The following is a 13730-nucleotide window of genomic DNA, read 5'->3' on the forward strand; positions in this document are numbered from 1 at the left end:
AGCAATCTTATTCCTAAATTACTACGATTCAGCTGTGTCTACCTTATTAAACCTTTGACAAGTACTTTCACAGCCAATATTCAGATCTGCAAATCCACTAATCCAGGCCCGTCTGGACTTGTCAATGGGACCAGAAACTGTCTGATTACTGATATTCTTATAAATATCAGAAAATCAGCTGAATGGATTCGAAAACGGTAAAACCCAACTGTTTTACTCTGGGGGAGTTGTAAAATGAGCATATTTCCAAAAAAAGTGGAGTGTCCCTTTAAAGGGATAGTTCACTTTGAAATTAATTTTTGATATGTTTTATCTTACCTCAAGGGCATCCAAGATGTAGGTGTCTTTGTTTCCATAGTATTTCCAATTTTGATATTTTTAGGTCAAACTGTTCTTGTCTGTCAGTCATATAATGGAGATTTATGGGTTCCACCTCAAAGAGCATGCACAGAGAAGTCCAAATTAAACATGATTTAATGACTCGCTAAATGTAAGTACACACTGATGGCCTAAGACACGAAACGAGCGGTTTGTGTGAGAAAACGAACAGTATTTATATCGTTTTTACCTCTTGTAACCACAGCCATGTCCAACTGATCTGACGGCACGGGCGCTTCGGTCTGGAAGTGATCTCTTGCACGTGTGCGTCACTCATTGTTTACACAGAGATTTTGCAAGTTTTACCTTTCACTGTGAAGATCTAAACATATTTAGATATATCGAAATCGTCTTCCATTGCGATTTCCTGTATATCTAAATATGTTTAGATCTAAAAATGTTTTCCATTTTTGTCTCGTCTCGTCTCGTTTCCAATTCAATAATGGATTCTGACTAACTTACTGACTACCACATCTGATTGGCCATTGTGTTCATACATTCAACAGATATGATTGCGATTGGTTACACTTGTAAAAACACGCTATAAACAGAAACGCTAATGAAAGCGTTTGAAAGCAGTGTCTCTCAGCGAGTACCGAATATACCCGGTACTCGATACTGCAGAAATGCTGCTCCTGTCAATTTAAATTTTATTATTACCGACTGACTGGTACCAGTGATGCGCGGGTTGATCCGAAATGAGCGGGTGCCTGCGGTCACCCGCGGTTACGGGTCATCCAAAAATGTTTTTAATGATATTCGGGTCGCGGTCGGTCGGGTCGTTTGAAAAAAGATGCCAATTAAACATTTGTATTAGTACTAGACACAATTTTTGATTAAATATACAGCCCTACACATTATTGGCTGAAAAACTGGCACGAAGATAACACACAAGCTCAGTCTAAACAGTTCTCGGTTCTATACTAGTGATTCGAGAACCGCTGTCCCTGTGCGTTCGGTAGTAGGCAGTATCTATGCGCAGTATCAGCTGCTCGTGCTCATCACTTCTCTCAACAGTGGCACCAACATGTCTCGGTTCAGTGAACTGTTGGAGTTACTGGAGTAAAATAGAATTGAGGATATTGATTTATTTCGATTCGGAGGCGACTGTCAGGCATGTCTGAAAGTAAGTAACTAACTTGTGGATCAGCACTGACGCAAGACGCGAACTGTTTCGAACGATTCAGTTCGATTTAGTGTAGGTTTGACCGGTTCACTAAAAAGAACCGGTTCAAAAGAACGATTCGTTCACGAACCGGCCATGTCTATGATCACTACAGTCTGCAGAGAGATGGAGGCGGCAAGAGAAAAGGTGAAGACTGGGGAGTGGAAGCTCCGCAAATACACAAATAGAAAGAGTAAAAGTGTGGGAGACATTTGCTGAAATAATGAAAGATGATGACCAAAGTGCTGGCTTTGCCTTTGTTATGTGTAGGCCAGGCCTACGTCTTCTTGCGATGCTGTGTTGTTACACGTCTATGGCCCAATAACGCTGCGATGAGCATTTACTACTTTTAAAAAATGCGGTCAGGAAGCGGGTCGGGTACAATATTTTTTTACTTTTTTTTGCGGTCTGAGTTGCGGGCGGGTAGTTGAAAACGTCGGTCGGTTGCGGTTTGTTTATACATTGACCCGCGCATCACTGACTGGTACCAGTAATACCAGTACATTTGACAGCCCTAGGGCCAGATTTACTAACGGTACATTTTTGCACATCATCAGTAGATCACGAGTTGCGCTCTCATGCTAATCTGCCCTGTTTAGTAAATCTGGCCCCTAGAATCTGAATATTGCGTGTTTGTTTGCAGTGTAGCATCTCTTCATGTGTGTGGACAGGTTACAGGTGACAGCCGCTCTGATATCCCGATACCCCTGTATACTGCCGGCGGACGAGCTCGTGCCTCTGCTGGGTCTGCTCTGCCAGCTTCAGGGCGAGCAGCAGCGCCGGGGCGAGAGGGTCCTGTACGTCCTGCGCTGCCTGAGGGAGCTCTGCCACGCCACGGCCTCAGCCAACGCCTCGGCTCACACGGCGGAGCTGGCCCGACTGTGGGCCAGGGTTTGGGCTCTGGCTCTGCGCGGAGTCGGCTCAGTCCAGACCGGCACTTTGAGTCTGGAACTGCTGCGCACAACAGTGCAGGAATCCCTGGAGCCCGTCGATCGAGAGTTCTGGAAAGTCTTCGCTGGGGCCGTTTGCAAGCCTTCTCTGTGAGTCTTCAGCATTACAAGCTTAGCTGGAGTGTAACAGTATTGGAGTTCCTTATTCAATGATTTTTTTAAAGTTAAATGCAACTTAAATCAGTTATGCGTAAAATAATTTGCACTCATCTCTCAGTTTGTAAAATAATTTACAGTAATATGCTGATGTATGATTGTGATTTTTTTTATGTAATATGTATCTAATGTTTCAAAACTCTCAGTAACGCTCTCTTATTATTGTTCCTCCTTAGCGTTGGGGCCCTCTGCTTGGCCCAGGCCCTGTTGAAGTGCTCCGTGCCCAAGAGCGTTCACAGTCGTGACGTCATCGGTGGAGTGCTGATGGAGACGGGTGGGGAGCCGCCCACCCTGAGAGACTCCATCATCAGCTGGCTGGTCATGAACGAACACAACGAGGAGACGGAGGAGAACTGCAGACCTCACCTCATCATCACCAGGTCCAGCATATCACCAGTTAGCAAAGTGTAGTTGCCAGTTCTGCACGGGAAAGCACCACTCTGGTTTCCTTCAAAAATGTAGTTTAGTGATTAGTCATTTTATTCAATTTCTCGAATTCTGTTGGGAAGCCGATACATTTCACCTCTGAATTTCAACTGAAGTTGCTACTAATGTACTGTAAATATTGGTAGCCTTCTGAATAAAATGTTTTGTCTTTGTAGGGATTTTCCATTGAACCTCATTCCTAGAATTCTAGTGTCGTTGACATTGAAAGACAGCAGGGCTGGACTAACGTTTCTGATGGGCAGCCTGAAGCCGGAGAGGTGAGTGTAACAATAGTGGCTAACATACTACTCATACTTTTGTTGTAGTACGTGTACTGTACATAGTATGCAGATTTTATGTGAACATGAAGTACTCAGATCAGTAAATATTTGCACATTTTTGGGGGGTATATTTAGGGTTGGAAATCAAAAATTGATTCCAATTCTGGAATACTTGAGGTTAGGAATCGAATTCTTGTGGTCAGGAATCGAATACTTGAGGTCGGGAGTTGAATACTTGAGGTCAGCGGTCGAATACTTGAGGTCGGGAATCGAATACTTGAGGTCGGGGGTCGAATACTTGAAGTCGGGGGTCAAATAATTGAGGTCGGGAATCGAATACTTGTGGTCAGGAATCGAATACTTGAGGTCAGGAATCAAATACTTGAGGTCGGCGGTTGAATACTTGAGGTCAGAAATCGAATACTTAAGGTCGGCGGTCGAATACTTGAGGTCGGGAGTCGAATACTTGAGGTCAGGGGTCGAATACTTGAGGTCAGCAATCGAATACTTGAGGTTGGCGGTCGAATACTTGTGGTCAGGGGTCAAATACTTGAGGTCAGGAGTCGAATACTTGAGGTTGGGATCGAATACTAGAGGTCAGGAATCGAATAATTGAGGTCAGGAATCGAATACTTGAGGTCGGGCGTTGAATACTTGATGTCAGGAATCGAATACTTGTGGTCAGGGATCGAATACTTGAGTTCGGGAGTTGAATACTTGAGGTCAGGAATCGAAAACTTGAGGTCAGGGGTCGAATACTTGAGGTCGGCGGTCGAATACTAGAGGTCAGGAATCGAATACTTGAGGTTAGGAGTCGAATACTTGAGGTCGGGGGTTGAATACTTGAGGTCAGGAATCGAATACTAGAGGTCAGGAATCTAATACTTGAGGTCAGGAATCGAATACTAGAGGTCAGGAATCGAATACTTGTGGTTAAAAGTCGAATACTTGAGGTCGGGGGTCGAATACTAGAGGTCAGGAATCGAATACTTGAGGTCAGGGGTCGAATACTTGAGGTCAGGAATCGAATACTAGAGGTCAGGAATCGAATACTTGAGGTCAGGAATCGAATACTTGAGGTTAGGAGTCGAATACTTAAGGTCAGGAATCGAAAACTTGAGGTCAGGGGTCAAACTTGAGGTCAGGGGTCGAATACTTGAGGTCAGGAATCGAATACTTGAGGTCAGGAGTCGAATACTTAAGGTCAGGAATCGAAAACTTGAGGTCAGGGGTCAAACTTGAGGTCAGGGGTCGAATACTTGAGGTCAGGAATCGAATACTTGAGGTCGGGGGTCGAATACTAGAGGTCAGGAATCGAATACTTGAGGTCGGGAGTCGAATACTTGAGGTCGGGGATCGAATACCTAGAGGTCAGGAATCGAATACTTGAGGTCGGGGGTCGAATACTTGAGGTTAGGAGTCGAATACTTGAGGTCAGGATCGAATACTAGAGGTCAGGAATCGAATACTTGAGGTCAGGAATCGAATACTTGAGGTCAGGAGTCGAATACTTAAGGTCAGGAATCGAAAACTTGAGGTCAGGGGTCAAACTTGAGGTCAGGGGTCGAATACTTGAGGTCAGGAATCGAATACTTGAGGTCGGGGGTCGAATACTTGAGGTCGGGGGTCGAATACTTGAGATCAGGTATCGAATACTTGAGGTCGGAGTCGAATACTTGAGGTCAGGAATCGAAAACTTGAGGTCAAGGGTCGAATACTTGAGGTCAGGAATCGAATACTTGAGGTCGGGGGTCGAATACTAGAGGTCAGGAATCGAATACTTGAGGTCGGGAGTCGAATACTTGAGGTCGGGGATCGAATACCTAGAGGTCAGGAATCGAATACTTGAGGTTAGGAGTCGAATACTTGAGGTCGGGGGTTGAATACTTGAGGTCAGGAATCAAATACTTGAGGTTAGGAATCGAATACTTGCGCTTGACAGGGCGCATAACAGGGAGAGAGAGAGAGAGCGCGCACACTCTCACGTCTTCAAACAACATGAGCGGTGTCTTGCTCTCTCTCCCTCGTGCATATTAATCAAAATCAATTAACACGAGGTCGGAAAAGGTCGGAAGACCGCAGTTTCACGTGGAGCATTTGGAGATTTTTAGAGATTAGAGACTCTAGGCCTACACTCATGAACAACATCTCAACACTTAATTATAAAGGCCTGTCTCATATAGATGCCTATCTCAAATACAAGCCGGTGCAGTTTGACGATTTGGGAAAATAAAAGCCTGGGCTATTATTTGAAGTTTTATGGTAATTAATGGTTATGCCTGATTTTTTGTCTTTGTGTCCTACAGTTTCTCTCCCCTGAGTTCTTCCCTCACTGAGGCGAAAGACACTTTGGCAGAGGTTGAACGTCTCTTCCTGCAGTTCAGTTTTGATGACACCCCTCCCAGCACTAAAGTTACAGCTGACAGAGATGGTGTTTACTCAGAGAAACCACAGTTCACTGTTATTCAAGCTCTCAGAACCAAACTAGAGCTCAGTCTCCTGTCTGTCGCCGAGCAGCTCTTCAACTGCTACTCTCCTGATGTAAGTGTAGTAGACTTTATTACAGGTGAAACTTGAAAAAATTATAATATCGTGCAAAAGTTAATTTATTTCAGTAATTCAACTTAAAAGGTGAAATTAATATATTGTATACATATAGACTCATTACATGCAAAGTGAGACATTTAAAGCCTTTATTCGTTATAATTTTGATGATTATGGCTTACAGCTGTGAAAACCTTTTCACAATATTCTAATTTTGACTTTGGGGCTTAAACTGTAATCCATAAGCATCAAAATTATAACAAATAAAGGCTTGAAATATCTCACTTTGCATGTAATGTGTCTTCACCTTTTAAGTTGAATTACTGAAATAAATTAACTTTTGCACGATATTATAATTTTCAAGTTTCGCCTGCATAGAATTTGAATGTCAAAAGCAATGTAAATTGGGTAGCATGTTGACAACATTATTTTTTTTTTTAAACACTGCTATACTGTACTCACCTAAAGGATTATTAAGAACACCTGTTCAATTTCTCATTAATGCAATTATCTAGTCAACCAATCACATGACAGTTGCTTCAGTGCATTTAGGGGTGTGGTCCTGGTCAAGACAATCTCCTGAACTCCAAACTGAATGTCAGAATGGGAAAGAAAGGTGATTTAAGCAATTTTGAGCGTGGCATGGTTGTTGGTGCCAGACGGGCCGCTCTGGGTATTTCACAATCTGCTCAGTCACTGGGATTTTCACACACAACCATTTCTAGGGTTTACAAAGAATGGTGTGAAAAGGGAAAAACATCCAGTATGCGTCAGTCCTGTGGGCGAAAATGCCTTGTTGATGCTAGAGGTCAGAGGAGAATTGGCCGACTGATTCAAGCCGATAGAAGAGCAACTTTGACTGAAATAACCACTCGTTACAACCGAGGTATGCAGCAAAGCATTTGTGAAGCCACAACACGCACAACCTTGAGGCAGATGGGCTACAACAGCAGAAGACCCCACCGGGTACCACTCATCTCCACTACAAATAGGAAAAAGAGGCTACAATTTGCAAGAGCTCACCAAAATTGGACAGTTGAAGACTGGAAAAATGTTGCCTGGTCTGATGAGTCTCGATTTCTGTTGAGACATTCAGATGGTAGAGTCAGAATTTGGTGTAAACTGAATGAGAACATGGATCCATCATGCCTTGTTACCACTGTGCAGGCTGGTGGTGGTGGTGTAATGGTGTGGGGATTTTTCTTGGCACACTTTAGGCCCCTTAGTGCCAATTGGGCATCGTTTAAAAGCCACGGTCTACCTGAGCATTGTTTCTGACCATGTCCATCCCTTTATGTCCACCATGTCCCCATCCTCTGATGGCTACTTCCAGCAGGATAATGCACCATGTCACAAAGCTCGAATCATCTCAAATTGGTTTCTTGAACATGACAATGAGTTGACTGTACTAAAATGGCCCCCACAGTCACCAGATCTCAACCCAATAGATCATCTTTGGGATGTGGTGGAACGGGAGCTTCGTGTCCTGGATGTGCATCCCACAAATCTCCATGAACTGCAAGATGATATCCTATCAATATGGGCCAACATTTCTAAAGAATGCTTTCAGCACCTTGTTGAATCAATGCCACGTAGAATTAAGGCAGTTCTGAAGGTGAAAGGGGGTCAAACACAGTATTAGTATGGTGTTCCTAATAATCCTTTAGGTGAGTGTATAATAGACACATTTTGCTAAACAAATGGTAAAACTGAGGGCTGAAACTAACCGATAAACATTTGATTCACACTATGTAAAGAATGAGCTCTTTATTGCAGTTAGATCTGATCTCTAGTGTCTTCATTCATCTCCCCCGACTCTCTCCACAGAGTTCAAACACTCCTCACGAGTGTGTGCTGCGCTGTGCTTCGCTGCTCACTGGAGTTCTTGCTGCGTACGTGTGTATGGGACTCCTCACAGAAGAAGAGGCCTGTCGCTCGCCCCTCTTCCTAAAAGCCAAGGTGGGGTTTTCCATCCATGGACATCCGTTTATTTTCATCAATATGGTTTGAAATGAAATCCTGTAGTTCTGATTCTGATTTCAGAAGGAACTCCAACCCTTGAAATCAAATCAACCAAACATCTCACAATGTGTTTAACTTGGATTGAACGTAAAATCGACCGAAATTAAGTCACAATCTCGAACTTCTGGCAAGTTATTTTGCTTCAGTTTCCAATCGACTAAAGATATAAGATATTACATTATATTATAAGCACTTTATGTTGCTAATAAATGTTTAAAATTTTACAATGTAGTGTGGTACATTGTGAACAAGGGTCATATATTATATTGCATAAAAGTCAAGTCTAAAAATGGCTTAGCAACCTGTGCTTTGAAAACAATAAATGTAAAAATAGAGAATCAAATCGAACCGTGACATTAGAATCGAAAATTAAATCGAATCGAAGATTTGGAGAATCGTGACACCCCTACTCCGGATATCTAGTAGCATAATCAAAGATCACAATGCTATTGGTAACTCGCACTACTCTTCACCAAGTGGAGTTCCAATAATAGGCAGAGGTTGCTAATAACTTCTGTCAGGTGCTACCCTTTGACATTCAAAACAACTTTGACAGTATTCTTGCACATCTTGATGCATTCTTGGCCAATAAAATCGTTGACTAACCTGCTCGTATATCAATATGTTGACATGATAAATCAGATTTGCCATTAAAACATTCTGCAAGTGATCTGTGATGTCACACAATATCTTTGCATACGACTGCCTCTAGAGCAAGACATCGACGCATACTCATACATCATCACACCATAGGCCCCGCCCACTGGCGCTCACTCTTTCAACGGCTGACATTTGGCCTACACTAAGTATGAGCGTCACGTCTAAAGCAAACAGAATCCATTATAATCAGTGACGCTGTCTACACTGGATACAGTTTACAGATGTGTGTTCAGATTCTGATGTATCCACACACTCAAGTCTGTCGACAACAGGACAAATGAAGAGTTAAAAAATGCTTTGACACAGCCTGTTCAAACAGCTCATTTTATTTGAATGGCTTCCCAGATCGTGTCTGAAGTTTGACTGTAGATTGTTTTGTAAATGAGGCACAGTGCAATGAGAGTTTGCAAAGAAATTTTTAGGGGCTTTCGCACTGGATAGTTAAAGGGTTAGTTCACCCAAAAATGAAAATTAAGTCATTAATTACTCACCCCCATGCTGTACCAACCCCGTAAGACCTTCGTTCATCTTCGGAACACAAATAAAGATATTTTTGATTGAATCTGAGAGCTGGATCAGTCCTACATAGACTGCCTAAGGGACTGGCTCTTGACGGCCCATAAAGTCATTAAAGAAAAGGTTTAAATATTCCATGTGCCTACAGCGGCTCAATTATAAGTTTATCAAGCGACGAGACTACTTTTTGTGCGAAAAAAACATAAATAACGACTTAATTCGACTATTCCATTACTTCCTTATGGGCGCATGCGTGAGAACTGAGACGAGGACGTTCTCCTTCTACTACTTTTTGTTACCGGCTGCTCCGCTCAGGAGTATTACCGCCCCCTACCGTATAAGATGATGTGCTGATATAACTGGAAGCGCAAAACTTTCTGTTTACAAGCAGAGGAAGATGCGCGCTGTACATACGCTTTTCAATTAGCGTATTTTCTGCACTATAAGGTGCACTTAAAAGCCTTTAATCTTCTCAAAAAACGACAGTGTTCCTTATAATCCGGAGCGCCTTATATATGGATCATCATTTTATACGGTAGGTGGCGGTAAAACTCCTAAGCGAAGCAGCCGGTAACAAGAAGTAGACGAATGAGAACGTCCTCGTCTCAGTTCTCGCGCATGCGCCCATAAGGAAGTGATAGAATAGTGGAATAAAGTCGTTATTTATGTTTTTTTCGCACAAAAAGTAGTCTCGTCGCTTGATAAACTTATAATTGAGCCGCTGTAGGCACATGGAATATTTAAACCTTTTCTTTAATGACTTTATGGGCCGTCAAGAGCCAGTCCCTTAAGCAGTCTATGTAGGACTGATCCAGCTCTCAGATTCAATCAAAAATATCTTTATTTGTGTTCCGAAGATGAACGAAGGTATTACGGGGTTGGAACAGCATGGGGGTGAGTAATTAATGACCTAATTTTTATTTTTGGGTGAACTAACCCTTTAAATGAACTTAGTTATAGGAACTAGCCACCAGTGTGTTTCCCCGAGAACTAATGGTTCATTTAGGAACGTTTTCCTGGTTGCATTTACACCGCCAGTAGGAACTCTGAGCTGTGGCCTTAAAAACAGTGAGGGTTGAAAATATTTTTCAGTTCATAAACATTAGGGGTTTTTTTTGTGCATGAAACTTTAAAGTCTCCCTGTAGTCAATAATTGTGTCCCTTAAAACTCATCTTTGATCACCAAAATTACATATTTAAAAGTTTTTTTCCTCTTCATACCTTAAAATATCTCGAATGTAACTCTACACCCTTGCCTCATTTAATATCACGGTTCTGTGAATATGCATATTGACTTAATTTAAAAGATATACATAAATGGTAATAAATATATACAATCCATTTAAATGGATAGTTCACCCAAAAATGAAAATGCTGTCGTCATCATCCTCAAGTTGTTCTAAACCTGTATGAATCTCTCTCTTCTGCTGAACATAAAAGAAAATATTTTGAAAAATGTTGGTTACCGGAAAGTTAATGGGCCCCAATGACTTCCATATTATGGAAAAAATATATACTGTGGAAGTCGAACCCATTAACTGTTTGGTTTGTGACATTCTTCATAATATTTTCTTTTGTGTTCAGCAGAAGAAAGATGCCATTAAACGAACATTTTAAATATCTAAAATACTGTATTTCTGTTGAATCCACAATGATTTGGAGCTTCAATTGAACATTTATGATTACAAATTATTGGTGGAAAAAGACATCTTTGTATTTTTTTTTTCTACCATCGACAGCCCTAATTATTTTATTTAAAATGCATATAAATAACTCATTACTCATTACTCCTGGTAATTAAGTACTTTTTTCTTCCTTTGTAGGCATTGGTTCAGGAATTTAGTCATTACATATCAGCGGCAAAGAGCAGATTGGCTGAGAACGACACCATCATATCAATTCAGTCAGTGATGCTGTTGTGCTCTGATAATATTAGTAGAAGAGAAAAGGTAAGCCACAGTATATCACCAAATACAAGGTATGACTGTTAAGTATGTTGTTATTCAATATTTATAGCTTTGTATTTTACAAATACTATAAAAAATAAGTTTTTAAAAATACACTCACCGGCCACTTTATTAGGTACACCTGTCCAACTGCTCGTTAACACTTAATTTCTAAGCAGCCAATCACATGGCGGCAACTAAAAGTGCATTTAGGCACTAAAGTGCATTTAGGCATGTAGACATGGTCAAGACAATCTCCTGCAGTTCAAACCGAGCATCAGTATGGGGAAGAAATGTGATTTGAGTGACTTTGAACGTGGCATGATTGTTGGTGCCAGAAGGGCTGGTCTGAGTATTTCAGAAACTGCTAATCTACTGGGATTTTCACGCACAACCATCTCTAGGGTTTACAGAGAATGGTCCGAAAAAGAAAAAACATCCAGTGAGCGGCAGTTCTGTGGGCGGAAATGCCTTGTTGATGCCAGAGGTCAGAGGAGAATGGGCCGACTGGTTCGAGCTGATAGAAGGGCAACAGTGACTCAAATAACCACCCGTTACAACCAAGGTGGGCAGAAGAGCATCTCTGAACGCACAGTACGTCGAACTTTGAGGCAGATGGGCTACAGCAGCAGAAGACCACACCGGGTGCCACTCCTTTCAGCTAAGAACAGGAAACTGAGGCTACAATTTGCAAAAGCTCATCGAAATTGGACAATAGAAGATTGGAAAAACGTTGCCTGGTCTGATGAGTCTCGATTTCTGCTGCGACATTCGGATGGTAGGGTCAGAATTTGGCGTCTACAACATGAAAGCATGGATCCATCCTGCCTTGTATCAACGGTTCAGGCTGGTGGTGGTGGTGTCATGGTGTGGGGAATATTTTCTTGGCACTCTTTGGGCCCCTTGGTACCAATTGAGCATCGTTGCAACGCCACAGCCTACCTGAGTATTGTTGCTGACCATGTCCATCCCTTTATGACCACAATGTACCCAACTTCTGATGGCTACTTTCAGCAGGATAATGCGCCATGTCATAAAGCTGGAATCATCTCAGACTGGTTTCTTGAACATGACAATGAGTTCGCTGTACTCAAATGGCCTCCACAGTCACCAGATCTCAATCCAATAGAGCATCTTTGGGATGTGGTGGAACGGGAGATTCGCATCATGGATGTGCAGCCGACAAATCTGTGGCAACTGTGTGATGCCATCATGTCAATATGGACCAAACTCCCTGAGGAATGCTTCCAGCACCTTGTTGAATCTATGCCACGAAGAATTGAGGCAGTTCTGAAGGCAAAAGGGGGTCCAACCCGTTACTAGCATGGGGTACCTAATAAAGTGGCCGGTGAGTGTATATTTTCAGGTCAATCAAAAATTCCAATGTTTCTTAAAGCAACACTAAGTAAGATTTTTTTACCTTAAAAAAAGTTTCCAAAATCGTTTCAGTGGTTCATTAAGGCTAAACAGGGTGAAAGGCACTTCTGGATTCGCTATATCTGCTATAACCACGCTATGTAAGATTGCCCGATCGGGTCGCATTTCTGTAGTTCTAATGAGATATAAGAAAACTACAAATTTGACTTGCTTTACGTCAAGCATTACAAATAGTCATTATTTAGTTGTACTTCGTTTCTGATGTTGCAATACATCATACTTTCATGTCTGTGGACATCGTTCATTCCAAAGCCGGCGCTGGATAAACAATGATTGTGTGTGTGTGTGTGTGTGTGTGTCTGCGCTAGGCTAAATTATTTACAACAGCGGTAATGAACAATTCCGCTTCCAACCTGTAGGGCGACCACAGAGGAAAAGTTACTTGGTGTTGCTTTAAAGGGATATTCCACCCATTTTTTATTCACCCTAAAGTTTTTCCATCCAAACCTGGTTTAAATTTATTCTTCTGCAGAAAATAACAAAAGAAAAGGTTGGAAACTGAACATTTGAGCCCATTAACTTAAAAAAACGTATGCGTCTAAAGTGCCTAATGTTGCAAGTCAATGCATTCTCTGGGAATCAAAAATCATCGCCGGTGCCAGTCCATGCTCTGTTGTTTGAGTTATGGGATGGCACAGTGAATATACATATTTCTTTAGTCCAAAATATGCAAATGACTCTTGTGTAAAATAAGCCAAATTGTTCTTTCAAGTCAGTTCTTTTCAGTTTTGGTCAAACGGGTTCATAGGTCTGAATGATGCACTTTTAAAAATCCTTATCCAGTAACCTCAAAATAACTCCACTGATTTTATATATTTTTTTTTTCTAGGATGACAAAGTGTCTACCATATCTCGCATTTTATTCATGAAGACTTTGCCTGTGAGGTTGCTGAATGACCTGTGTGACATATCTAAGCAACTGGTGAGACTTACTGACACTTCATTACAGATGTCCATGTCTCCTGAATGAGTACAGGAAGGTTTTAACATTTTTGAAAACAGAAATTATATGTTTTACCTTATTATTTATGTTTTTTTCAGTTAGAGGTGATAGTGAGTTTTCACAACCAACCGTCTAGGTGTGTGTGATATGATAAGTTTGTCATAAATTCAGAACAGCGTGCTAATGAGGCCGGTGTGTATACTGCTAAACGTGATGTAAAAGTATTTATAGAGAGCCTAAGTCCCTCCCCTCTGTTTCCGGCTCATGAGACCTTATTTCGGAAAAAAATAGTCAATGGCGAGAGAA

The 13730-nt window shown here is 41.7% G+C and overlaps 1 protein-coding gene across 2 annotated transcripts in view; it reads left to right on the forward strand.

Moving 5' to 3' along the window:
* Window positions 1-13730, forward strand: part of atm (ATM serine/threonine kinase) — an 89648-nt gene that overhangs the window by 9221 nt on the left and 66697 nt on the right. For both annotated transcript variants that reach the window (XM_039654170.2, XM_039654169.2), the window contains exons 10-16: window positions 2215-2583; window positions 2826-3029; window positions 3252-3353; window positions 5663-5897; window positions 7728-7859; window positions 10922-11047; window positions 13311-13403. In XM_039654170.2, coding sequence (XP_039510104.2) covers window positions 2215-2583; window positions 2826-3029; window positions 3252-3353; window positions 5663-5897; window positions 7728-7859; window positions 10922-11047; window positions 13311-13403 — 1261 coding nt within the window. The remainder of the gene's footprint in view (window positions 1-2214; window positions 2584-2825; window positions 3030-3251; window positions 3354-5662; window positions 5898-7727; window positions 7860-10921; window positions 11048-13310; window positions 13404-13730) is intronic.

Source organism: Pimephales promelas, chromosome 16 (genome assembly GCF_988280905.1).
Source record: "Pimephales promelas chromosome 16, fPimPro1.hap1.1, whole genome shotgun sequence".
Lineage (NCBI taxonomy): Eukaryota > Metazoa > Chordata > Actinopteri > Cypriniformes > Leuciscidae > Pimephales > Pimephales promelas.